This window comes from Sceloporus undulatus, chromosome 1 (genome assembly GCF_019175285.1).
Source record: "Sceloporus undulatus isolate JIND9_A2432 ecotype Alabama chromosome 1, SceUnd_v1.1, whole genome shotgun sequence".
In the NCBI taxonomy this organism is placed as follows: Eukaryota; Metazoa; Chordata; class Lepidosauria; order Squamata; family Phrynosomatidae; genus Sceloporus; species Sceloporus undulatus.
Genome location: NC_056522.1, coordinates 190003681 through 190030271, shown reverse-complemented (window position 1 = coordinate 190030271; position 26591 = coordinate 190003681). Strand labels below are relative to the sequence as shown.

Genomic DNA, 26591 nt, shown 5'->3' with positions numbered 1-26591 from the left:
CATCATCATCATCATCATCATCATCATCATCATCATCATCATCATCATCATCCCCTCAATAATAATAATAATAATAATAGTCATTTTGCCTTTTTCCCAGTTTGAAACTCAAGGTGACTTACAAGATTTTAAAAAAAGTGTTCTGAAGAGAACAGAAAGTTGCTCCTGACAGGATGTTGTACACAATGAATCCATTTATATTGACATAAAATTAACAAAAGCAAATGGAAGAAATTTGCATCTTTTACCTTGCTGTACAAAGAAAAAAGAAGGCCAAAGAAGAAAGTCAAATCTAACTATTGCACAGTGAATGTTTGCTTCAATGCTATATGTGGTATAAATGCACTGTACATTTATATGTGTGTTTACCCAAAAATGAGTCTTGCTTTGTTTAGTTAGACTTCTTCCCTAATATTGCCTAATTCAAATACTATAGTATTCATATACAAAGCAAAGGTAGACCTATCTCACAGAGATCAATGGAATTATTTTAGTTTGGTGACAAAAGAGTTAGAAAAGCAGAAAAATGAAAAGTCATAATTTGAGATTACCTGATCTGTTGTAAGCATTCCACTGCAGAAGCAAAACAGGCATCTTTTGTATTTGGCAATACCTAACAATAAGAATGAAAAGCAGTGGTTATTGTCAACATAATCTCTAAGGGTGCATTGAATATGAAAGAAAAATTACTGTGAGCAGACACTTTTTTAGAAACAGAGATGCTAGATTAGGGCTTGTTATCTAGCACAATGATTGCACAATTGTCCCATTCATTCCAGTTTAGAGAGGTTACCACAAAGGAAGAAAATTGGATTTTTAAATTGTTTTGATCAGTTCTGCAAGGTTTATGTTCAACAATACAGCGCTATGTGGTCCAACGATTTGATTCTGAATAAAGTAGTTTCAGATGTTGTTACCAAGATCCATTAACAAAGGGTAGGGTAACAGCATGGGGAGCGGGGGGGAGGGGAGGGAGGAGTGTGTAGTTGCAGCTAGTCAATAGTATAGTCCTGTCCTGTTTCCCTTTTGAGAGACTGATGCTATCAGGAAATTTCTACAGATCTGACTGGAGATCCTGACAGCCTGGGTTAGGCCTCATGCCCAGGGTATTCTTACCCTTTCATGAGTACTATTGTCCAATAGCTTACCTTGTTTATCCTGATGACCTATCTGTGGTATAAATGGATGTTTGTATTCCCAATTAGTAGTATCCTGCTGCATGATTACTCTTGAACTACATATACAACATCTCTCTTCCACCATGGCTGTTGTAGTGTAGCTCAATGTAATAAGCCACAGACACCATATACTGTAACACCCACCAGTCCTCACCAAACCAGAGTGACGAAGAACACTTGAAGCAGTTGAATCTAGCATGCACTGAGAAGACCATACTACCAGGACAAGGTTGCCAAATAGCAAGCAGGGTGGTAGTGCAAGGACAGTGCAGCAATTAGATTGGTTAACACAATATGGCACAACCTTTCTGCTCTAGCCTCTGACAATCATTCTGACCACAAACTGCCATCACTGGTCTGGCCTGGTCTAAAAATTCAGTGTCTACAGCACACAGTAAACTCCTCCTTATACCACCTACTTTAGTGACAGTTTTGGTGATTTTATACTAAATGGATACCTGACGGCATGGGGAAAAGATGATGGATTTTAATATGTACAAGTAAGCAGCACTTAATCAATATGCAGAATATGAACACCTCAAATGAAATAGCAGAAAGCCTCCAACCAAACTAATGATATAGCAGATTATACTGTATATTATCGTAAAGTAATTATCTGGAAATGATTTGAAAATAACAGAAATGAAATAAAGATAGAAAAGATAACTGTAAAATTACATGTTCCTGGAGCAATCACCTTGATCTATGAATTAACTGTCACCGGAAGAACTGTACACTGTGAAAATGATTGATACCATTAGGGAAAGTTTTTAATGCTAACCAAAAGAATGCTGCATTAAAATGGACACAGAAACACTCTAGTTTGCTTTAATAAAGGTCAATAACCCATCAAAGAAACACAAACACATGCAAGTAAAAATCTTGCAAAGGAAATATACCTTTTTATTTTCCCCAAGGATAGATGTAGTCGTTGGCCAAAATTTCCTAGAAAAAGTACCACAAATAAAGTTAATGACAGATTTATTTATTTATTTATTTATCTTTATTGTGGAAAAGGAGTCTTTAAATACACAAAACAAGAGTAATTCATAAAGGGTCAGGTTTTATAAAGGGGACCCAACTAACTAATCAAACAGGCAATAGTTGGTGATTTAGACAAATCAAGGACACGTGGGGCATTTCAGAGATGCAACACAGTGGCTGCCTGAAAGTCCTTCCCAGCTTTCCAGAACTGTTCCCAACAACTACTGGCTCGTCCAGACTTCAGCCATAGGAGATGCTCAATCATAAGCAGAGCTTGAAGGTAATTTGTTAAAAATTAATCCATTTGTTAAAGTCTTCAACAGTTATTTTATCATTATTTTAACTGTTGAATACCAACAACATTTTCTAGCAATGGATACTTCTGACACAAAAAAGGCAGAATGGAAGAAGAGGGGGGAAACCAGTGTTAACATCCTGAAGAATGCTTACGTTTGTACTCCCAAAAAGCTCAAGAGTGCTGTGTCTGGTTGTTTATTGAGACGCAAAACACATTCCCAGTAAACATCTTCCTCTCGTTCGTTGTCCAAAGCATACAGCATAAACAAAGGAGGGTAGAGTCGTGGTAGCAATACCGGAAGTAGCAACCCAGAGCTTGTGACCACATAACTTAAAAAGATAACATTAAGAACAACATGTTGGATAAAAATATCTAAGAAGTGGGTCCCACAGAAAATTTACCAAAAGGTCTGTTATACAATTTAGATACCCCATTCTTACCTATTAACAGTAAATTTTGAGAATGACGAAATTAAAATAGGCCAAGGTAAGGGAGAAGATTAGAATTTCAACCCTTTTTGCTTTCTACCACTCTTTCCACCAAGAGTAATGACATCTTTGAGTGCAAGCTCTTTGCACTAACAGCTGAATGTTTCTGCATATTGCATGGCATCATATCATCTAAGACCTCAGGTATGACAGAAATCATTGCAATCATCTCAGTATCAGCCAGAGGAAACACAGAACAAGGCTAATCCTTCTTTCCCTGGCTGAATGACATGAGGAATGTCATAGCAGTAGCCTATGACTGATGAACTAATGAACAGTGGAGTGGGGCTGACAGTGATGCTCCCCCAACCAAGTATATATGGAGCATAAGCTTAATTGTTCCAATGGAATGCAGACTAAGACTGAGATGAACTTAGTTAAGAGCTCTGTAGGAATAAAAAAGCAATGGCTCTCCATTTATGGAGGTCCAAAATGGATGGAAGTCAGGATGTGAAATAACTTGGAAGGCAGATGTTTTTTTCATTCCATATATAGCATACAGAAATGGCATATATCAATATCTATCAGAAAAGATTTGCCCCACAATGAAGAAATTTTAATTAAACCTCCCCTGCCCCATACCACTCATAACAGAGACTTTGCACTTATATTTACGTACATTCATGAAAGATTTTAATCTACATACCCTGGCTCTGGAGAATCAGGTCTAGAGTCACTTCTCCCACTACAGAATGATCTTCTTCCCTTGGTTTCAGCCACTAAAAACTGAATTGTACTGCCCTCTTCAGGAAGGTCAGGGAACAGGAATCTTAAAACCAAAACACAGTAAACAGTCACAAATCACCAAAATGCCTATGCTTTAAAAGAGTTTTGCCAGTTTTTGCAAGGCATTTTTGAGTAACCTCTATAGGTGAACTTAGAAACAATTCAAGTGATGTTAAACACGCAAATATATTTCTATATGCATTTTAAAATGTATGTTTTTGCTTTGAATGTTCATCAAAGAGAAGATGGGTTACAATAAATACATTTTAAAAACTTTTCTTGTTTTTTCCCCTACCTGACCAACTGAAAGATGCGTTTGAGGTAGGATTTAATTTCCCTGACTGCTTCCTGCAACAGCCGCCGATTGGCACCCACTCCTACATATGTCATCCGGTATACTGCTACTAAGGTCTCAACAAGTTTCCCCAAAGGATGAAGAGGGGTATCACATGCCTGTACATGAGGGAGATGTCAGAAAGAATTAGGTAACTACACCAAGAAGCAAAATCTGCATGGCAAGGTTCACAAGTAGGGTTCGTTGTATAAATCTGGAGAAATCCAGAGGCAGCCTATAGGCTCTGTGTCATCTTCCATGCCTTTTTCATGACTCCCCAGTGGCCTCTAGAATGTTTACTTTTTAAATACATTAACTTTGGAGTATATCATTGATATTTGTCAACAATCTGTTAAATGCACTACAGCCATTGTAAAAATGAAATTAAAGCATGACAGTAAATGGGACAAGCAATATCATGGTCAATTTGGTTCCTTTTTATTCAGTATCAACAGTCAAAATCATAGTCACTCTCATATTAAAATCAATGTAAGTGCTTTTAAGATTCATTTATATAAAGGTATACATTTAATAATAGCAATAATCTATAAGTGGGAGACTTTATTGGTAAATGAGGGGAAATGTTTGGAATGAATTTAATAGTATATAAGAATTAATTTTAATTAATTTTAGCACATGTTTAATCTTATTTACGCAAATGCTTGCTAAGCCATATTTCCACTGGGGGAAAAATCAAAAACAAATACAAAAAAACTACAATCCTTGAGCACTTAGGTCACCTCAAAAGTGGTCCTGGGCACATGGCAGTTGCCTATGCCTGATTTCAGTAATGTAAATTCCAATAAAGTAGTTAAGCAAATATATAGCCTACTCATCTAATGCAAAACAGATCTTCCTGTTTATAACAAAGCCTTGTAACCTATAAGCATATACAGGTGGTTGAGGAAAACAGAATATTGGTACAAGGTGATTAAAAAAGAATGGTGCAAAAGCAAATAAGAACAGTTTTTCTTTTGCACCATTAGTTTTGAATCACTCTATACTTACCATGAAGGCTCCTTTTCTGCAGTTGTGGGGAGAGAATCCTTCATGCGGGGTCTGGCTCCTCCCTTACACTTTACAGGCAAGGTATCTGATCTGTCAATCATCTGTACCATCCTAACTGGGAGGGCCAGTCCCACCTTCCCAGTGATGTTATGACAAAGCTCAGGACAAACAAACAAACAAACAAACTACCCCCAGCATCTGAAAACTCCACTAACTAGGGTGGGAAGGATTCTCTCCCCACAACTGCAGAAAAGAAACCTTCATGATAAGTACCAATGTTCCATTTTCCTACCGTGTGGGGAGGTAATCCTTTCTGATAGGACCTATAGAAGCAATCACCATGCCACCTGGGTGGGGAACAACCTACTACATAGACACAATCTGTCTCAGAACAAGCCTGCCAAAGAAGCACCTGCTGAAGCAAATTAGTCAGTCCTGTAGTGTTTGACAAAAGAAGATGGGGAAGCCCATGTGGCTGCCTTGCAAATCTGCAGCAAAGATGTCAATGCTGTGGAAGTGGCAGAACAACGAATGGAGTGTGCCCGAATCCCTTCTGAAACTAGCTTGGAAGTGTGCACATAAGCCAACTCAATGTGCTACCACAACAAATGAGGCAAGGTTGAAGAAGACACCCAGTGGCCCTTAGTAGACTCTTGAAAAGAGACAAACATACAGTCCGATTTATGAAGATCCTTAGTTCTTTTCTAGCCCGTTTTTCATGCTTCTGGTCACTAGAGGGCCTGCAAGTATCAGAGAAGCTCTTCATTTACTGAGCTTGCATCTTTTTTCTGCACTTTTTCTTATGGCACTCAACACAACCACCATCTTGGGCAGATAACAGATTCACTACCACTTCCCCTCATTGCCCAACAGCCCAAGTCCCACAGCTTACCTGGCTATGAGGAAAAAACAATTATCTAACTCACAGGGAGCTTTTAACCATCAATAGCCAGGGTTAGGCGAGGAGGGGGATAGTCCAACCAAAATATTCATGTGGCCAGAATCAGACTTGACAGTTATCTAACATGGTCAAATCCTCAATGCAAACCAGCAGATCATGTTCTCCAGCCAACACCATGGGATGAACAGGAACTGGATCATGTCTCCCAGGAAGGGTACATCGATCTGTTCCTTCTGCGTGCCCCAAATGTGCTTCCCCATCAAGCAATCAACCATTGACTGCTCATCAGAGAAGAGCTAGGGATTGTGATCCATATCTGCTACGCTGAAACTGACCATCCCTGTTTTGATGGCATAGCACCATACTTATCAAGGCCTCCTGATCCACAAACTGGAGAAATTCTTCTCAGAAATCAATCTCCACAGCCAAAATTGCTAGAGCCTGAAAAGCCCTGTCCACATTCGAGCTGAGGCAGGATGGAACTGGGAAGGTGAGACTGGCTCTCCCTCTTAGGATGGTAAGGATGACTGGTAGATTAAAAGCCCTGCCTGTGATGCAGTAGGGAGGAGTCAGGCCCAGCATGAAGAATTAATTCCCCACACTGCAGTCACTGTTTTTGACAATGAATTTCATAGCTGTGATTCAAAGCAAGATACTCACAAAATTGTTTTTCACAGTAATGAAACAAAGCAATCACTTATTTTGCTTTGCTAGTGACTGGATCAGTGAATAGCAGAAACCAGTGAATGAAAATTGGTTAACTCCTGGGCCAGAAATAGAAAAACATATCAAGCGGTAGTCAGGCTACCTTTATGAGATATTTCTTAATGCTGTCATATTTTTCCAGTGTGAAGGCACCAACGTGCTGTGGAATGAACTCCAAGCTCTCCAGGGTTTGAGTATGTGATCTGCTCAACAGCTCTGGACTGCAACAACAGAAGGAATAGTTATGTCATATAAGGGAAATACATATGGCCAACTATCTACCAATATGATCTGCAAAAAGCTAAATAAAATGAAAACCTAAAGAACATTGTGCTGAATCTTCTGGTGCCATTCCATAACCAAAAAATCCTTCTGTTTACAGAAGCAGGTTGGATCAACAGAAATTACTGAGTTTTGGGAAGATGGCAATTGGGAAGAATTTTGGGAATTCTGTATTGAGAAGAATAGAGAAAATGGAATTGGAAGGCTCCCCATCACAAGCAAGAACCTTTTTTGGATCTACATTCCTATTGTGAATGGGAAAAGCACTGCTTAATGCAGCCTTTCTCAAATAGTGGGGCGGGCCCCCCAGGGGGCGCGCGAGGCTTCATAAAGGGGGGGCGCGAGGCTCTGTTATGCAGAGGTGTACTTATAACAATTTTATAGACAAATGATACTATTTACAGTCGCACGGGGGGCGTGAAATGTTTTCTTCTTCCTAGGGGGGGCATGACAGAAAATAATTGAGAAACACTGGCTTAATCCAATCCATATGGAAGATAATGTTTTAAAAATATACATCTTTAAAACTAGAGAGCATGGAACACACCACAGAAGGTATTAGCAAAATTTAACTATTGCTCTAAAATATTTTTGCTTTATCACTGAACCTTGCAGTTTTACCGTGGCCATTCTACTTTCAAGATTCATATGCTTTCCTTTCTTAATCTATTGAATGTTTCTAAAATTTCAGCATTACAGAATTAAAGTGCTTCTACTATGTCAGCTCTTAACATCTGTGTAACCATCATGTAGCCACTCATATAAAAGTTTTCCCTTATTTTCTGCATGCCACTCCATAAAATTACTCTTCTTCATCTCCTGCTAAAGTATAATTTATTTGTAGATATTTTGCTGTAAACTGCTAGTGATTATAACATCTCACCTAGATCACTGCTTTGTATCTATTTATCCTGTACCACTCAGAGATTTTTATTCTAACTTCTCCAATAAAGACATAATTCTGAGCAGCAAGTAAACATATTTATTATAAACTTTCTTAGTTACATACAGTATTTGTTTCAATCATTACCTAATAGATCATCATCATCATTAAAATATTTATACCCCACTCAAATTATCAAAATATTTCAGGGTAGCTTACAAATAACACTAAAAGGCCAAATAGCTTAAAAACAATAAAATAATTGAAACAAGCTAAAAGCATATTAAACAAGTACCTTGAATTCAGACCAGAAACATATTGGCAACCACTGCAATTCTTTTAAGATTTGCATATAGTACAGTGCACTCTTATTTTATGCAGGGGATCCGTTCTGCCCTCCCCCCCCCATGTAAAATATGCTTGAGCTCCATTACAAGTAATGGGGCTCATGCTCGCGGTGGTGTGGTGTGGTGGCAGCACGTGTGTGCCATGGGTGCGCGCATCATTGTTTCTTCTGGCACATGTCGCCGCTTCTTCCAGCACTGCTTTCAGCATATACTGAAAGCAGCTTATAATGCGCCCACGTATGATGCAGGTGCACTGTACGTTCTCTATGGTATTCCAGTCAGTGGTTGAGCTGCTGCATTTTGTACTAGCTGCAGCTTCTGAATCATCTTCAAGGACAGCCCCATGTAGAGTCTATTACAGTAGTCTAATTGGGAGGTTAACAGTGCATGGACAATTGTAGATAGGTTATCTCTGTCCAGAAAAGGTTGTACCTGGAGCCTCAGTAGAAGCTAACACCAAGCACTCTGAGCCACAGAACCATGTGGGCCTCCAGTAACAGGGATAGAATACTCTCAAGCTAAGCATCTGCTCCTTTAGGGGAGTGCAACCCCATCAGGACAGGCTGTTTACCCAATTTCCAAATGCGAGAGCCACCAATCCACAGAGCCTTTGTTTTATCGGAATTCAGCCCCAGCTGACTTTGATGACAAGGAGAATCAGAGCTTAGTGTCATCAGCAAACTGATGACACCCTCCAAACTCCCTTTCGACCTTCCTCTCACCAGCATCTTCATATCAATATTGAGCAGCATGGGGGAAAAGATAAAATCATATTGCACCCCACAGCTTAGCTGCCATGAGGCTGCCATTGCATGATGTTAGGACTTGGAGAAGCTTCAGAAAGAGTCAAGAAGCCATAGATATGTATCTGAATTGTAATTTAGAGTTTTTCTGTCTATTTGTTATGCTACACAAATCCACACATGCTTGCTCACAGATGCATCAAACTTGGTAAGTCACCCATTGGGACCAAATTGAAGACCACAGTAAGGTTTTGGACCCAATCTACCAACCACTGTGGGTACCTCCTGAACAAATACTTTAAATTTCTCTATTTTTTTGTTGTAGCAGGCACATTTATGAGCCAATTTAGACTAGATTTGATATTTATGTCTAGAATGACATGCCAAACATTTCTGTGCAAGTTTGTGACTAACTAGAAAACTTCTATGTTTTGGAAACCTAATATTTGTGGTTCACTGTTAATGGGGCCTCGCTACCCACAGATTGAAGCATCCGTGGATGGCAAGACCATTGTCCCCAATGGTAGTGCAAGCATGTAGCTGCACTGCCACTAAGGACAATGGGACTTGAGGTCCCACATTTTTTCATATTCGTGGGGGTGGGTGGGTTTGGAACGGATCTGCCATGGATATGAAAATCTGACTGTACACAGAAACTGCTGTTAAATAAATCTTACAGACTGGCAAACCATTAAAATATTTGTTTCATTGTACTGTACACAAAACTATCAATACCAAACCAGTCAATGCCCGGTTGATTTCCTAGTGTTTGATATGTGTGTGTGTGTGTGTGTGTGTGTGTGTGTGTGTGATAACTGAAAATGTTTTGCTTTCTGTTATGTTATACCAAATGCACATGCTTAATTGCAGGCTCATCTAACTTGTGGCACCAAAATGAAAATTGTGGCAAGGTTCTGGATGCAATGCATCAACTACACTGGGAATCTCACAGACATATATTCAGACCACTGTTATTGTTTTTTATTGTTCTAGAAAGTACATTTATGAATTGGTGTTGACCACCCCTCAATGAAAAAAAATTATATTCTTATATTATTACAATGTGTTCTTTATATATGGTATTTTTATGTCTGTATTCATGTTATGTATTTGTTGAGATTCAAATAATAATAATAATAATAATAATAATAATGTGAATTGGTGTTGATCGAACTTTACATTTACACTTCAGTTGCCATTCCAAACATTTTCATGCAAGTTCCAAACCAGCTGGTAAACTTTAGCAGCAGCTGCTACAAAATGATAGGTTTAGTCAATTTGTATGGTACCTGGGGTGGAACAATTTTTAAGGATGATGGTTCTCCCACTTAACCTCTAGTTTCATTCATATCATAAGCTAAACCACCAACATCAACTTGAAAAACACTGGGTAAAATTCTATACATCTGGGTTTTTATATATCTAAGCATGTATGCAATCAGCATATGTTCTAGAATATATCCATAATAAACTTCAGGAAACAAAATGTATTTATATCTGAACATGGATTTAAACAATTGCTGAACTCTGTATTAGATAATATTATGCTGTTGCTGGAAATACATCATTCAAAACCACTGACCTGTCTTTGTGTTGACGTCGATTTGTTGTCAGGGCAACAGCAATGTTATCCCAGGCTTTCCACCTATCCCCTTGGCCTGCTTGTTCACAGCCTAACTGATGCCAGCATTCATCAAACACTGCCTTCCACTTCTCATCAGCAGGAACAGCAAGGTTTCCAAGCTTCCGCCTGGCAATATTAACAGCAATCATTTCAATTATTGCCCAGAACATTTGAAGATAAGATGGAGGTGCACAATTTTTCCCAAATGTATTCACTTCTAAAACATCCTGAGAGCAGGATAGAAATAGCATATTGAAATAGCTCTCTCTGAAAAACAAGTTCCTTGACCCTCAGTGAACTCATGGACAAAGGCTACCCAAATTCTTCACTCATGAACTAATTTATCCAGCCAGGGTGAAACTGCTTATTTTTGACTGTATAGTAAAGGGCACTCTGTAGGTCACTGATGTTCTACACCAGACACTAAAATCGGTTATAATTGTGTCTTTGATTTAACTGAGAATATTAATTTTTGCTGTGTTATTCTTGTATGTAATGTTATTAAATAAATTGGTGTGGGAGGGCTTTTTCCATTAAATGTGGCCTAGAAACAGCATTGGTTCCCCCTCCCCAACTTCAAGCTTAGTTCCCATCTCTTCTCCCTGATTTCACGGCTGCAATAGACACTGTCGCATCCCCTCAAGATTAACATCACAGTTTTTGGAGGCAGAAACATGCATTCTTAAATTGTAAAAGATGAGAATGTTCAGGATGCTGAATTGTGTGAGTTTAGACTGGTAACCTGTTAGGGAACTCCACCAGTTTAACTCCATTGATATAAGAGATGGCAAGAGGAAAAAAAGGCTATGGGGCAGAGTGGCTGTAGAGAAACTAAGACACCGGAGGAATAGGCTATTTAAGGCTAGTCCACTGTGTTTGTCTTGCCAGTGAACTAATTAGTGACCTACTTGTTAATGATGGATGCCCAGCTAGCAATAAATTAGACTTAATGTGCTATAAAGTAGAGCAATTTCCTTAAACGTGTTTCCCTAAACATGCATTTGATTTCAGCAAGCAGAGGATCACTACCTATTTTTGTCCTAATTATAAGCAGCATTACTGTTATGAAAGTGGGTACTAGGGTTGGAAAGAATATTGCAAATATATTGGCAGCAGTCTAACTTACTAAGGAAACAATAAAAGAAGCCAAGAATACTGTATAAGGAGCCCTGGTGGCGCAGTGGTTAAATGCCTGTACTGCAGCCATTCACTCAAAACCACAAGGTTGCGAGTTCAAGACCAGAAAAAGGGCCCAAGCTCGACTCAGGCTTGCATCCTTCCGAGGTTGCTAAAATGAGTACCCAGGCTGTTGGGGGCAAATTAGCTTACTTGCTGTTCACCACTATGATCTTTGGAATAGCGGTATATAAATAAAACAAATTATTATTATTATTATAGTGCTTAAGCTTTTGTGAGGAAAAACTCATTTCTCTTTAGTATGGACATTGGCATTTAAAAGCACTGAGTCATTGGGTCCTAAATTCTTAGCACTTTCTACTGTTATATTTTTTGTTAATGGGCATAGCAAGAGTACCAGCAAAATACTTTTGGTTAATTACATTTTCTAAAGAATGGGTAGAGAAACAATGAACATAGGAATGATGAGGAGCAACCAAATTTATTCACAGAGAATAAAAATAGCAGGTTCAGATTATCTGAAGGATCTGTACCTATGTCTGAAACCTCAAAACATACATTTTAGTCTAAAGTAAGATTTTGTTTTAGGATCTAGGTTTGAAGTGAATTTAAAACCTGAGCTTTAAAATTATGTACTATTCTAACTATTAATTTTGCCTCAAGAGAAGTTTGTTTGACATATGTTCTATTCCCTTTTTTTAGTATATTTTGTTAAAACCACATATGCTTAATGATGGAACTCTTTTAAGTCTTATATAAATTTGTGCAGTATGGCAGAAAAAAATACACCCTGAGAAGTACTGCCAATGTCTCATAGTTGTAAAAATATTTAGAATATTTATATTCTTCTTTTAACTGTCATACTGCCATTTGGGGGAAAGAACAGGTTGCTTATCTGTAATTGTGGTTGTTTGAGTGGTGGTCTGTGAACTTACATTATTAGTTGTTTTGTGCCTGCGCATGTCATGTTGGAAACTTCTGAAGATAAACTGACCTTTTCAAAATGACACCCCACCCCTCAGCCTCACACATGCTTGGGATCCACTTGTCATTTTTTCTCAGTTCTAGTTTGCTGCAGTGTGGGGAAGAAATAAAATAGAATGAGGGGCAGTGACTGACTAATGGGGAGGTTAGGTGGGTTGTATGAATTCACAGATGATCATTCAAAGAACCACAGGTACAAGTAAGTAACTTGTTTTTTCTTAGTGGTCTCTGTGACTCACACAACATGAGTGACTAGCAAGCTAAATTACTGGAAATGGGCATGAGTCACTGTGGCAAAAATGATAATGCTGCCTTCTGAAATCTGTTTCTTTATGAGCTCTGACATCAATGGTGTAGTGACAGTTGAACATTAGCATTTGTGCCCAAGTGGCTGCTCTACAGCTCTCTTGTAGAAGAGAAACACTGATTAAAGTAAGCAATGCATCCATTATTTTTGTAGAATGACTGTGGATATCCCAGGCAGTAGTGATTTCATCATCTCATAGTTCTGATGAATGCCAGTGATGACCCTACCTGATACCCAATCACATGGAGAGAGAAATCTCAGAGATGGAAGCAGAGTTCAGGAAGGGAAGAGGCACTAAGGACCACATTGCAAACATATGATGGCCAATGAGAGTACAAAGGAATTCGGGGGGGGGGGAATCAACATATGCTTTTATATACATTATAGCAAAGAATTTGGCTACACAGATCACAAAAAACTATGGAATGCTCTTAAAGACATGGAAGCAGAACTACATCTCATAGCCCTGATGAGAAATATGTACTTAGGACAAGAGGCTATTGACAGAACAGAATATGAGGAAACAGAACAGTTCACAATTGGTGAAAGAGTCAGGCAAGGCTGTATTTTATCACCCTATTTGTTCAAGTTGTATGCTGAGAATATCATATGAATAGTAGGTTTAAACTCAGAAGAAGGAGGAGTGTAGACAGGAGGAAGGAATATCAACAATCTAAGATATGTGGCTGGCACCATATTACAGTCAGCCCTCCATATCCACAGATTTTTTTTTTATCCATGGATTCAAGCATCAATGGTTTCAAAATATTTTCCAAATATATACATTCTAAAAAACAAACCCTGATTGTGCCATTTTACATAAGGGGCATCATTTTACTATGCAACTGTGTATAATGGGACTTCAGCATCCAGGGATTTTGGTATCTACAGGGAGTCCTGGAGCCAAACTCCGGTGAATACCAAGGGACCCCTGTACTAGCAGAAAACATGACAGACTTGGAAAAATGAGTAAGGAAGGTCAAAGAAGAAAATGCAAAGGCAGGCTTAATGTTGAACATACACTGAACAGAATGGAGGCTGCAGTCAAGAAATAAGAAGACTAGGAATGTGTAGGGCAGCTATGAAAGAACTAGAGAAGACCTTAAAGATATACAACTGAGCACTAAAATTAGAATCATACAAGCCATTACATTCCTCATCACCTTGCATGGATGTGAGAGCTGGATAGTGAAGAAAGCGGATAAGAAGAAAATAAATTCATCTGAGATGTGGTGCTGGAGAAGAGTGCTGAGAATACGATGGATGATCAAAAAGACAAATAAATGGGTCCTTGAACAGATCAAGCTTGAAATCTTTCTAGAATCCAAGATGATCAAATTGAGGCTGTTGTGTGAAAGGTTTAAATTCAGAAAAGAAAAGAAAGCAAATTTTTCGTTACATAGAAAAAAATAATTTCGATATTATATGTTTGCAAGAGACAAAAATAAAGGATAAAGATGTGTCATATTTAAACTATTCAAAATTGGGAAAGGTGTTTTATTCAAGCATAAAGAAAAAGAAAAGAGGTGTAGCAACTTTCATAAATAATAGATATGAGGCTAAAGCTTTGTATAAAGATGAGGAAGGTAGAATAATAATCACAGAAGCTACAATAGGTGAAGAAAAAATAATCATAGTAAACATATATGCTCCGCTTGAAAGGAAAGAAACTTTTTACCAATCACTGAATGAAATATTGGGAAACTATAATCGTAATAATAAAAAAATAATTGTTACCGGAGACTTCAATGGAGTATTAAAGCCTCAGAGAGATAGAAAATCGAGTAAGAAAATAAAAACTAATCAAGGGAAACTCCCAAGGAGCTGTACAGATATGATAGAAGAGCAAGATCTTATAGATATATGGCCAAAATTGTATGGTAACAAAAATGGATTTACCTTCTTCTCCGATAGGCACAAATCATACTCTAGATTAGACATGTTTCTGCTATCTAGAGATTTAACAGTTAACGTAGAAAAAATGGAAATTGATCCCAGAATCTTTTCTGATCACAATTTAATAGAATTATATATACACAAAGCACAGAAGAAAGAATTTGAATGGAAATTAAAAGACGAGCTATTGAACGACGAAGTCTTTTTAACAAAAGTTAGAAAAGAAATAAAAATTTTCTTCAAGGAAAACTGTACTATAGACGTACCAATGAATATAGTCTGGGATACATGCAAAGCGGTATTAAGAGGTATGTTTCTGAAAAGGGCAAGCGAAATTAAAAGAATTAAGCAAAAAAAGCAAGAACTAATTAAAAAAAAATTGAAAGAAAAAGAAGAAGAGTATAAACAATACCCAAAAAATAAAAAAATTCAAAATGAAATTAAACTTTTACAAAAACAAATACAAACATGTATTACGGAAGAATTAGCAATAGAGTTAAAAAAGACAAGACAAAGACATTTTGAAAATGCAAATAAGATAAGCCGATGGATGGCTAATAAAATTAAAAAGGAAAAGAAAAAAAAGATTATATCGGAAATTAGATATAATGGTGAAATGTCTAATAAACATAATATAATTGAAAAAGCATTTAAAGAATTCTATATGCAATTATATAATGAGGAAAGGGAACAACCAGATTTCGACACAAAAATAGAGAAATTTTTAGAAAAAAAAGAAATATTAATAATCACAGAAGAACAAAGGACACTATTAAACACACCATTCAGTCAGGAAGAAATTATTCAAGCTATACAAACTCAGAAGATAGGGAAAGCCCCAGGACCTGATGGGTATACAGCCAGATTCTATAAAATTTTTAAAGAAGAATTGATAGATCCACTATGTAGAACAATAAATCTAATTCCGGAACAAGGAAAACCGAGATCTTGGGGGAAAGCCGTAATTACTCTAATTCCTAAAGAAGAGAAAGATTCTACATTGGTAACTAATTATAGGTCGATCTCGTTGCTGAACTGTGATTATAAAATTTACGCAACAGCTTTAGCTAACAGATTGAAAGGAATCATGGAAAAAATAATAAAACCAGATCAGAATGGATTTATTCCAGGAAGACAATTAAGAAATAATATAAGAACTTTAATTAATGTGATATATTACTATACAATGAATAAAGAGAAAAAATTAGCACTAATGTTTATTGATGCCGAAAAGGCCTTTGACAACATTAAATGGAAATTTATGATCAAAATCTTAAGGAAGATGCAATTGGGAGAGACATTTATCAATAATATTGAACAAATATATAAAAATCAAACGGCACAATTAATAATTAATGGGAATAAGACCAAAGAATTTAATATAAGTAAAGGAACACGACAGGGATGCCCTCTGTCACCTTTAATATTTATTTTAGTGATAGAAGTATTACTAAATGCTATAAGAAACAATAAAGGCATAAAAGGAAACAAAGTAAAAGGTCAAGAAAAGAAATTATTAGCCTTTGCTGATGATATGGTGGCAATACTAGAGGACCCAGCTTCAGGAACAGATCATTTAATGAAAGAGCTTAAAGAATTTGAAGAGTGTGCAGGAATGAAAATAAACAAAGATAAAACTTGGATATTAACCAAAAATATAGGGGAAGAAGGAAAAAAACTGTTGAGAGAAAAAACTGGATGTAAGATAGTAAATAAAGTCAAATATCTAGGAATATGGTTTACAAATAATAATTTGGATCTTGTGGATAATAATTATAAAAAAACTATGAAACAACTACAAAAAGAACTAATAAACTGGAATAAGTTCAATCCATCAATATTAGGAAGAATTTCACTAATAAAGATGTCCTATTTGCCGAAGATACTATTCTTATTATCTAACCTCCCAATCTTATGTAAGGAAGATTTTGTAAAACAGTGTACCAAAGATATGAAACAGTTTATTTGGAAAGGTGGAAGATCGAGAATCAAATGGGAAGTGTTGAAAGACACTAAAGAGAGGGGGGGGGGTATGGTACACCTGATCTAAAACTTTATACATGGGCATGTAACCTAGTATGGATACAAGAATGGATAAAACTAAATAATACAGAATTGTTAAACCGAGAAGGCTACGGAATGAAGTATGGTTGGCATGCCTATTTAATATACGAACATCAAAAAAAAGATAAAAATTTTGATACACATCCTATAAGGAAAGCATTACTGATGACATGGGTAAAAATTAAAAAGATATTTTATAATAAAATCCCAAGATGGACATCTATACAAGAAGCCTTCTTTAATAAACAATTCCAAGATCAAGATTTAAAAGGGCAAACATATGAAGACCTACTAAAAAAAGGGATTAAAGGAGATATAATATTAAAACAAAGAGAAGAACTAGCTAAGGAGGGGAAACATATTAATTGGTTTACTTATGAGCAGATAAAAGGGAAACTGAAAGAAGACTTAAAAAATACAGGAATACAAATAGAAAATAATGAATTGGATAAAATTTGGTGGAAAGAAGATAAAAAGAAGATATCAAAAATTTACAAAATATTACTAAATAGGGAGCTAGAACCTGAAACTGTAAAAGAAAATATGGTGAGATGGGCACAAGACATAGGACACCCCTTGTCCTATGAAAATTGGCAGAAAACATGGAAACAGACTAATATGTTTACAGCATCACAAGACTTAAAAGAGAACTTCATGAAAATCGCAAACAGGTGGTATCTTACGCCAAGGAAACTGAAACATATACACAAGCTCTCGGAAGAAAAATGCTGGAGATGTAATAAAAATTGTGGTTCCCTCTTCCATATGTGGTGGAACTGCAAAAAAATTAAAAGATTCTGGTCTAAAGTACACCTAAACATTCTAAAAATACTAAAAATACATTATGACATGCAACCAGAATTGTACTTATTAAATATGGTATCAATTCTGAAAAAAAACGAGGAAGAAAGGAAATATTGGAGACTGCTATTATATCTTATAACAGCAGCAAGAATAGTAATAGCCAAAAAAATGGAAAAGCAAGGACGCACCAACAATTGAAGAATGGATGAACAAAATACAAGATTTAAAAGAAATGGATAGACTGACTTGTATGATTAATAATAAATCAAAAGATAGATTAATAGAGGATTGGCTTCCATTGTTAATATATTGGGAAGAAAACTCGGGAATCAAGAGAGACCTGTTGACTTAAGGCCAAAATAGGTTTATTACAGGTAAAACAATGACATAAGTTGGTATACGGATTTGCATTTGTAATTATGTTTATGTGTAACTATATTTTATAAGAACTAAAAAATAATTCAAGCCTCATAAGGGAGAAAAAAATGTACAGGATATGACATTCACATAATGTTTATGTATTATTATATTAATATATATACAATATCAATAAAATTATTTTAAAAAAAAAATTGAGGCTGTTGTACTTTGGCCACATCATGAGAAGGCACAACTCATTAGAAGAGACAACAATGCTAGGAATGGTAGAGGGTAATAGGAAGAAAGGAAGACTGCATCCCAGATGGATAGACTCAATCAGGAAAGTTACGAGTCTGAGCCTGCAGGACCTAAGCAGAGCTGTGGAAGATATTGGAGATGTCTTATCTATAGGATCGCCATGACTCGGGGTCGACTTGAGGGCAGTTAATAACAACAACAGCAGTGATCCATTTGGACAGTGGGATGAAACCACAGAATCCTTTTGTTGTTGTTCCATTCCCAGCTCAGCCATGGAAACCCACTGGGTGATGTTGGGCAAGTCACATGTTCTAAGCCTCAGAGGATGGCAGTGGCAAATCCTCACCCTGAACAAATCTTGTTAAGGAAAATCCATGATAGGTTCACCTTAGTGTCATCATAAGTCAGAAACAATTTGAAGGAATACAACAACAATTTTAGTCAAACTGTCTGGAGGATTCCAATGGTTTCTTCTTGTAAGGGCTGGCTTGTACTTCCTTTGTTGTGAAGGCCTCTTGGAGGAAGATAAAGATTGGCAAAGGTGTCTAGATGATCTCTGAAAAGAGGAATGCTGAGATCTAGTTAAGGACTGGACAGATGTTTCCTGAAGGATGTAGAGAAGGAAGAAAAGCCAACTCTTTTGGCTGGTGTGTTTTTGTGAATGACGTCTCATTTTCCTTCAGTACTGGTGTAAAAAGACTGTTCTGGCTTGGTGAGTGTCTGCTCCTATGAATCACAAGTGCATCTATAGGTTACTCACCATGCTAAAAGAGGACTTGTACCAACTGTTCAGGTTTGAGAGAGAAAGCCCTTGATTCCTGTTTCCTGCTGCAATGAAATTATTGGGATTGGACCTTACAACCATTCCAAAGCTGATGGTACCAAGACTAGGATGGAAATAATTGGTATCAATAGACTGAGTGCTGAAGTTGGTTTTGAAGGGTGGAGTTGTTCAGGTATTGAAGAAAGCCAAATACCAATTCCCAGTGAATACTCTACCTGTAAAGAGGTCTCCATACTAGAGCTTTCAGGCAGTAGACTTGTTTCATAATGTTTTGACAATGCCTACACTTCTAAACTATATACTCCATACCTAAACCAATCAAACATTTGAAGTGTCCACCAGACTGTGGGATTTCACTACCACCATTTCTAGATCCCTGAAAAAGAATTACATGACATTACAGGCATCTTTGTTGCTATGAGCTCAAGAGCCCACAGGTAAAATGTAAAAACTAAATGATGGAGAAGAATAAGATAAGAAAATGAACATGAATTAAGACAAAATTGAGAAAGCCTGAAGATGGTTGAAGAAGCTTAGCTATCATAAAAACAGCTGTCAGACAGATAAAGTCCCAATGTACTACTGAAACAGCACTCAAAAAGAAACTATGGCGGGGTACAGACCGCCGCTTTGCAGCGGTCTGGCGCCGCCGCCAGAAGGTCCGCGGGGGAGCCGGAGCCTTCAAACGGCCCGACTCCCGCGCGGACCGAAAAAAGAAGCTCCAAAATGGAGCTTCTTTTTGCGTCGCGTTTGCGATGTAGCGAGGCGCCAGGGGCGCACTCGCTACGTCAGCAGCGGCGCGACGCGTCTGGACGCTGTGCGTCCGATGCGTAAAGATGGCGCCGGCCATGTAGAAGGGCCGGCGCCATCTTGTACGGACGGAGTCCGTACGAGGCCATGGGGCGTCTAAAAGAGACGCCCCTTTTTTAAAATGGGACGTCCGGAGGACGTCCCAAATGGCAATGTAGAAAGCCCCTGAGGGAAATGGCAGGAGTGTCATGAGTGTTCACGGGATCAAGATGATGGAAATTCCATCAACAATTCTCAGCTTAGCTTTAGATGTTTCCAAAAGAGACACAGAACAATTCATATGTGTGAGTCAGAGAGACCCTGAAGAAGAACTACAAATTATCATAGAACAATTATAATAATTTCTTAAAATCTAATAGAATCCTATCATGGTATAGCTATACCGCCTTTCCAAATGCCTGGTCACATTGGGCAATCTACTATTTTGTATTCTGATAGATGTTATAACCAAACAGATGATATGCAGAGAAGGGCCTTCATTTGAGTAGATAAACAGATGGGCAAGCTCATAGAACAAGTGTCCCAAAGCATGTGTATGACATAGGCTGTTTGGGCTTTCAGCACTTTGAATTGTATCTGAAAACTAGCAGGCACCCAGTGTAGTTGTACCAGAAATAGGTTTTGCAACAGTACTGGGAAATTTATGGTCTTCCAGAAATTGTTGGACTTTAACACCTTTCAGCCCCAGCTAGAAATAGGCAATGATGAAATATGATGGGAATTGCAATCCAACAATTATCTGGAGGTCCACAGCTTTCTCAAAGTCTTGCCTATACAATCATCCCAAATCATGTTTACTGGAGGCATGCTATTTTGTCTCAAGTAAGCTTACAACTACTTTTTAGAGGTGTCTCATATGAAATGCCTTGCCAGCCTGTGATCTTGGGTCATCTACACTAGTAACTACTGCAATTATCAAATCACAGGTAAGAACTAGTAAACATTTGTTGCCCCTGCCCTCATCAGCTTTTGTAAAAGTAGTGCTTGGGTCATGAACCTGTCAAAAGCATTTAACTGATTAGTCAAATGTAAGTCCTCTATATAGTTTTTTGTTGGGTTTTCAGGCTATGTGGCCATGTTCTAGAAGGGTTTATTCCTATAAGTCCTCTCTGTCTCCCTTATTTTCCTCTTGCTTGCATCCAGCTTCTTTTCATTTACTCTAATACCAACAGAGACTAAATACTTGAAAAAGCAACAGGATTGTTGCTTCTCTCATCAATAAAAGAATAATTATATGTTTCTTAGTTCAAAGCTGATCATGAGGATCAAAACTGAAAGTATTTTAAAAACAATGATTATCAATGATATCATCTCTTCTTATTTTGAAACTTCTTCAAAAATTTTATTGAAAACAGAGCTAGAGTTTGTTTCTCTCTGTGTTGCTCTAGATAGTACTGTTCACCTATCCCTTATATTTTTTTAAAAAGAAACATCATACACCAATAAGTTATGAACTCAAGGTTTTAAAAAAGGACAATTCTTGCTTCAGAGGCACCTTCATACATTTATTCATAGACCTCCTGGTGTGGTTAAAAAAACCCAGTTCCTACAAATTTATGTTCAGTTCAGCAGGGAAGCCTGCTTCACATTCAAATTTGGGCATCAGTGATGTCAAAATTAATTAATAGCAAATGTTTTTGAGACCACAGAAAAAACAGGGTGGAAGAAATAAAGGACACACATATTTTGCTTAACAAGACCAAAATAACCATGGCTATGACTTAAACTGACAGCTGCACCCATACTCCTTACAAGTGACAAGTCATGCACTATGTATGAGTCCAGGTTACCTATCCCCAAAAGCATTTCTTTGATGATTTCTGAAAATGCCTGAAACGATTCCTTATGAATTAGATGTGCTGTGCCACTTCGTTTCCAGCTATCTAATAGGCAGACTGCAAATACTCTCATTCTGTAAGTCCTAGTGACTTATCAGAACATGGAAGTTACAAATTACAAGCAACTTGGCAAAGCGACAAAGGCGTACTCAAGTTTACTGTACATTACAAAGACAATGTAACAAGTGGACTGTATTATGTGCAAATAGGTAACAGTATCTAATTTTATAGTTATGTTTGAAGGGCATCAAATCTTATAGCATTCTTCTGATTTCAAAGAGTTTAAATAGTAAAAATGAAATAAAATAAAAGCAATGAAAACTAAGGGGCAACAGAACAGAAAATGACATAGTGTATGCGGAGAGAAGGTCTGCTAACAATCCGCTTCTTAAAAGTAGCTGTGACTGTGCTTAGAAAGATCTGTGATTGGCCACAGCCCCAGAAGACAACTGCTTCGTTTTCTCTGCACAGGCCAGCTACCACTCCAGTCACATGCCCTCTTTTTATGTCATTTTCAATTTCTCATCTTTTCTAATATAAGAAGGATGATATCCCTCCCATCTCTTACTTTCCAAGAACCACAGAATAGAAACACCAGTGTCATTTTGAAAGCCTTGATTAGCAGGACTTTATTAGTGCTAGTAATGATGCCATGCCAGTTCTGCTGCTTACTCAGACAGAACAGCTTGAGGTAAGCAAAAAAGAACTAAGCAAATAAAGGAAGCCAGGATGTGATCTGCGAACCACTTTACATCCATATCAGTGCTAGAATTCACGTGCCACAGAGATGTACATACAACAGTACATTAGCCTGAACAGCAGCTAACTTTGATCCACTCACAGTCTTTTGGGTCGATCCTTCTCATGATCATATAAAGTGGGTTTGAAGTATGTCCCAGTGATCTTTATTCCGGATCCCCACTCACCACTGAAAGTACCTTCAATAGTGTCTCCATTTGGCAAAGTCAGTGTTCCCTTAGTAGAAGGCAGGAAAAGAAAAATTGTGTTTTAAAAACAAAACAAAAACTCTCATTAACTCCCTCATTATGGTTCTTCCTTACACAAGCATGAATCCATAAAATATGAGTTACCAACCTTCCCATTAAGGGTCCAGTTATCTGAAAACTCTCCCTCATATACTGTATCATCTTCAGAAAGCAAGACACCAGACCCCTACAGAAAGCAGTATTACAATCATTACAAAGCACTTTTGTAGTAATTATCATGTGAGCACTGAAGACATTTAGGCCCGTTACAAACGGGCACCCTAGGACGGACTCAGCCCGTGCTAAGGTTAGAAAGGGGCGTCTTTTCCAGACGCCCCTAACCCTAGCACGGACTGAGTCCGTAACAAATGGCAGCGGCCATTCCACATGGCTGCCGCCATCTTGATGTAACGGATGCTCTGCATCCGCACATCGCGCGGCAGAAGTGACGCCGCGAGTGTGTGACTAGCGCCTCGCAGCATCTCTTCCGGGCTGCAAGAAGGAGTGCGATTTTTGCGCTCCTTCTTTGCTGCCTCTGGGAACCACGCTGTTTGGCTGCTGCGATTCCCGAATGCAGCAACCGGTGGTGGCAGCAGACCGCCACAATCCGGCAGTCTGTAACGCGCCACAGAATGTCAAATAAGACCTTCTTATTGGAATTTTGTTTCTTTTTACATTTCAGATTGGTTTACATCTAAGACATCTACACAAGTAAATATCTGCATTTGTGAAAGGGGAAGAGATTCAACAAAAGCTCCTGCTGTAAGAAGGACAGGGCTATTTTCACATACTTTCCCCAGTAGACATTCCCCCAGACCACCTTCCATGCTGTTCCAGGCAATACTCCCAACCCTCTAGAGTAGATCCTGAAGAGGCAAGGGTGATGCCTTCCTTTCCCTCTTCTCATGGGATGTCTGGATCCAAACCAGTATAACACTACTTCAAGAAATAAGTGCATTTATACTTCAATACTATTGCTATTCCAACAGCAGAATAAATTCAAGGACTGCTAGGATGACCCTCCCTCAAGTCGTAAAACACCAGCTTGCAAGCAACTTACCATCATTTTATTGTTGTTAAAGGCTCCTTCATAATACAGTCCAAACTGGGTAACTACAACGCCATTGCCTTGGCAAAGGTCATCTTGCCACATTCCCATGTATTTTTCTCCCCTAAAGAGACAGGAAGATGCTATTGTCAGAAGCGATCTAAACAATAAACCATTGTTTCCTCTTCAGTGGCACTAAGATTTAAGCCAAAGGTGGGGCAAAATGCAGCCTTCCAGATGTTGTGTGAACTGCAACTCCAATCACTACTACCTAGCACAGCCAATAGTGAGGAATGCTGCAGTTCCATAAAATGGGGAGGACTGCAGTTTGCTCATGCCTGGGGTTTAAGCAACAGATATCCTGCCTCATCAGTCAAGTAACTGAGGGTGAAAACACATTAGAGAAATAATCCAGTTTGAGACTGCTTTAACTGTCTTGGCTCGGTGCTAGGGAATACTGTGAATTGTAGTTTATTGTGGCACCAGAGCTCTCTGACAGAGAAGGATAAATGTTTGGCAAAACTACAATCCCCAGAATTCTCTAGCATTAAGCCAGGGCAATTAAAGCAGTCCCAAACTGCAATGTGTTTTGGACCTGAGAAGTGTTTTCAGCAATTACTAGTGGTCCATCAAAAATCTGTTATAAGGCAGGTGATGACAGCCAGTGTTCATCGGAGCTATCATATTCATGAATTGGTTAAACTGTATTCAATGTAAAGCTACCTGATTCAACCTCTTCCATCCCCCTAAAACTTTATGCATTGACTAATGAGTTATTGTCAGCTGAAAAACTCACTATTATTATCATATTTCAAATTCTTTAGCAGGTTGCCAATTACCTTTTAATCAAGACTGGTGATTGTTTGATATATATTATACAGAACATAAAGTTTTCAGGGCCAGATAACACTGTATTACATTTCACATCACAGTAATTTAATTTCAGTCAGGTGGAGAATAAATATGGACAGATTACTTACATGTAACTGTAGTTATTCGAGTGGTCATCTGTGTATTCATCCAAATGGGTTATTTTGCGCCTGCACAGAGCATATTTAGAACTTTCTAGAGTTATTAGAAGTGTTTTGGAAATAGCCCCACTCACTCCCCAACTGCCTTAGGTAGGGCAGGGAACAAGAAGCCAATGATCACTCCCAGGAGATCATTTCCTAAATGCCCAAAAGCCTCAAACAAGCTGAGCTCATTTAATAGAGATCCTAAGTACGATGGGCCTTAGCCAAACGCTACAGCAAGGCGAGTGGCCATTTAATAACTTTGCTTTAGAAGTACGATGGGTCCTAGCCAAGCGCTACATCCAGGCGAGTGGCCATTTAATAACTTTGCTTTAGAAGTACGATGGGCCTTAGTCAAGCATGACAGCAAGGTGAGCAGCCGTTCACATAACTCCTCTCCAGGAGTATGAAGGCACTTAGCCAAATGCGAAATAAAGGCCAACGACCATATAATAACTTCTCCTCAGAAGTATGATGGGCTTTAGACAAGTGTGAGAATAAATTCTCCTCCAAAGCAAGAGGGCCTTTAGCCAAGCATGAGGGTGAGGCGAGTGGCCATTTCACAACTTCTCGTCAGAAATACGAGGGGTCTTTGCCAAGTATGCCAGTGAAGCAAGCGACCGTTTAAATATTCTCCTTGGAAGTACAAGGGGCTTTTGCCAAGAGTGATAGCGAGGTGAGTGGCCACTGAAATAACTTTGCCTCTGAAGATAAATTTGTGTTTAAGTACGCAATTTTCTCAGAACTTGCAGCACTCCTCTTAAAACATGATTGAAGAAGTAAGAAATTACCACCAAAATGCAGATTGATCCTTTCAAATGGAGAATTTAAAGTCTGACAGGAAAATGAAACTCTGAAGAGTTTCTCTTAGATGCTGCTGCTGGGACGAATAAACGGAACCGAGGGTTTAGGTGGGAAGACAGCCAATAAGGCAGCTGGGGACTGGGCGGGGCTCCCGCCAAAATGCTTCTAATAGCTCTAGAAAGTTCCGAATATACTCTGTGCAGGCGCAGAATAACCCATTTGTGTGTATTCACAGAGACCACAAAGAAGGACCTTCTTTTACAAAATGACTTAACCAGAAGCTATTTTGAGTCCTCTTCTTCCTTAATGACTCAGCCAAACTTTTAGTGTCTAAATAAAACTGTTTCAGTAATTCTTTCCCAGCTACTACACTGGTTAGCATACTTGATTGGAATGCTCAGGGTTTATTTACCTTGTGATATCATCAAATACTCCATATCCAGTCTTCTTATCCATCATCCACTGGCCAATGAACATACTGGGAGAGGTAGAAGTCAGTTTGCCACTGCGCAGGAGACCATGGCCATGACGCATGTTATCCTGAAAGCTCCCTTCATATACTTCTCCAGTGGCATAGCTGAAATAAATAACATGTTTTTTTACATACAGAACCTGAAGATTTTCAAGGAAACACAGTAAATTGTCTCTGTAAATTCTTGCTTCAATTCTTGCAAACTATTGCAATAGAAAGTTTTGGAACACAAATAAAGAGACATGCAGTTGCATTCCAAATAAGGCCTTGCCCCTTCTTCCAATGAAAAAGATGTGACTGGATATAAATTATCCAATGATTGTCAAATGATCAAAATTGGCTATATCCAATTATTACCAAAATATCCATGTGAGTGACTGTTACATACAATGATCTGCACATGGGTTTCATGCTGTTTCCTATATAGAAGTGCACTGTGTGTAAAACAATCTTCAATCATTCAAGTTGTTGCAGACTTATTATTATTATTATTATTATTATTATTATTATTATTATTATTATTAT

The 26591-nt window shown here is 38.1% G+C and overlaps 1 protein-coding gene across 1 annotated transcript in view; it reads right to left on the bottom strand.

The window, feature by feature from the left end:
• ALS2 (alsin Rho guanine nucleotide exchange factor ALS2) overlaps window positions 1-26591 on the bottom strand; it is a 74314-nt gene that overhangs the window by 7815 nt on the left and 39908 nt on the right. Inside the window, 11 exon segments of the mRNA XM_042458273.1 lie at window positions 552-613; window positions 2078-2123; window positions 2613-2789; window positions 3595-3717; window positions 3970-4127; window positions 6726-6843; window positions 10460-10627; window positions 22585-22718; window positions 22839-22916; window positions 23790-23901; window positions 26007-26171. Of these exon segments, the coding sequence (XP_042314207.1) occupies window positions 552-613; window positions 2078-2123; window positions 2613-2789; window positions 3595-3717; window positions 3970-4127; window positions 6726-6843; window positions 10460-10627; window positions 22585-22718; window positions 22839-22916; window positions 23790-23901; window positions 26007-26171 (1341 nt within the window).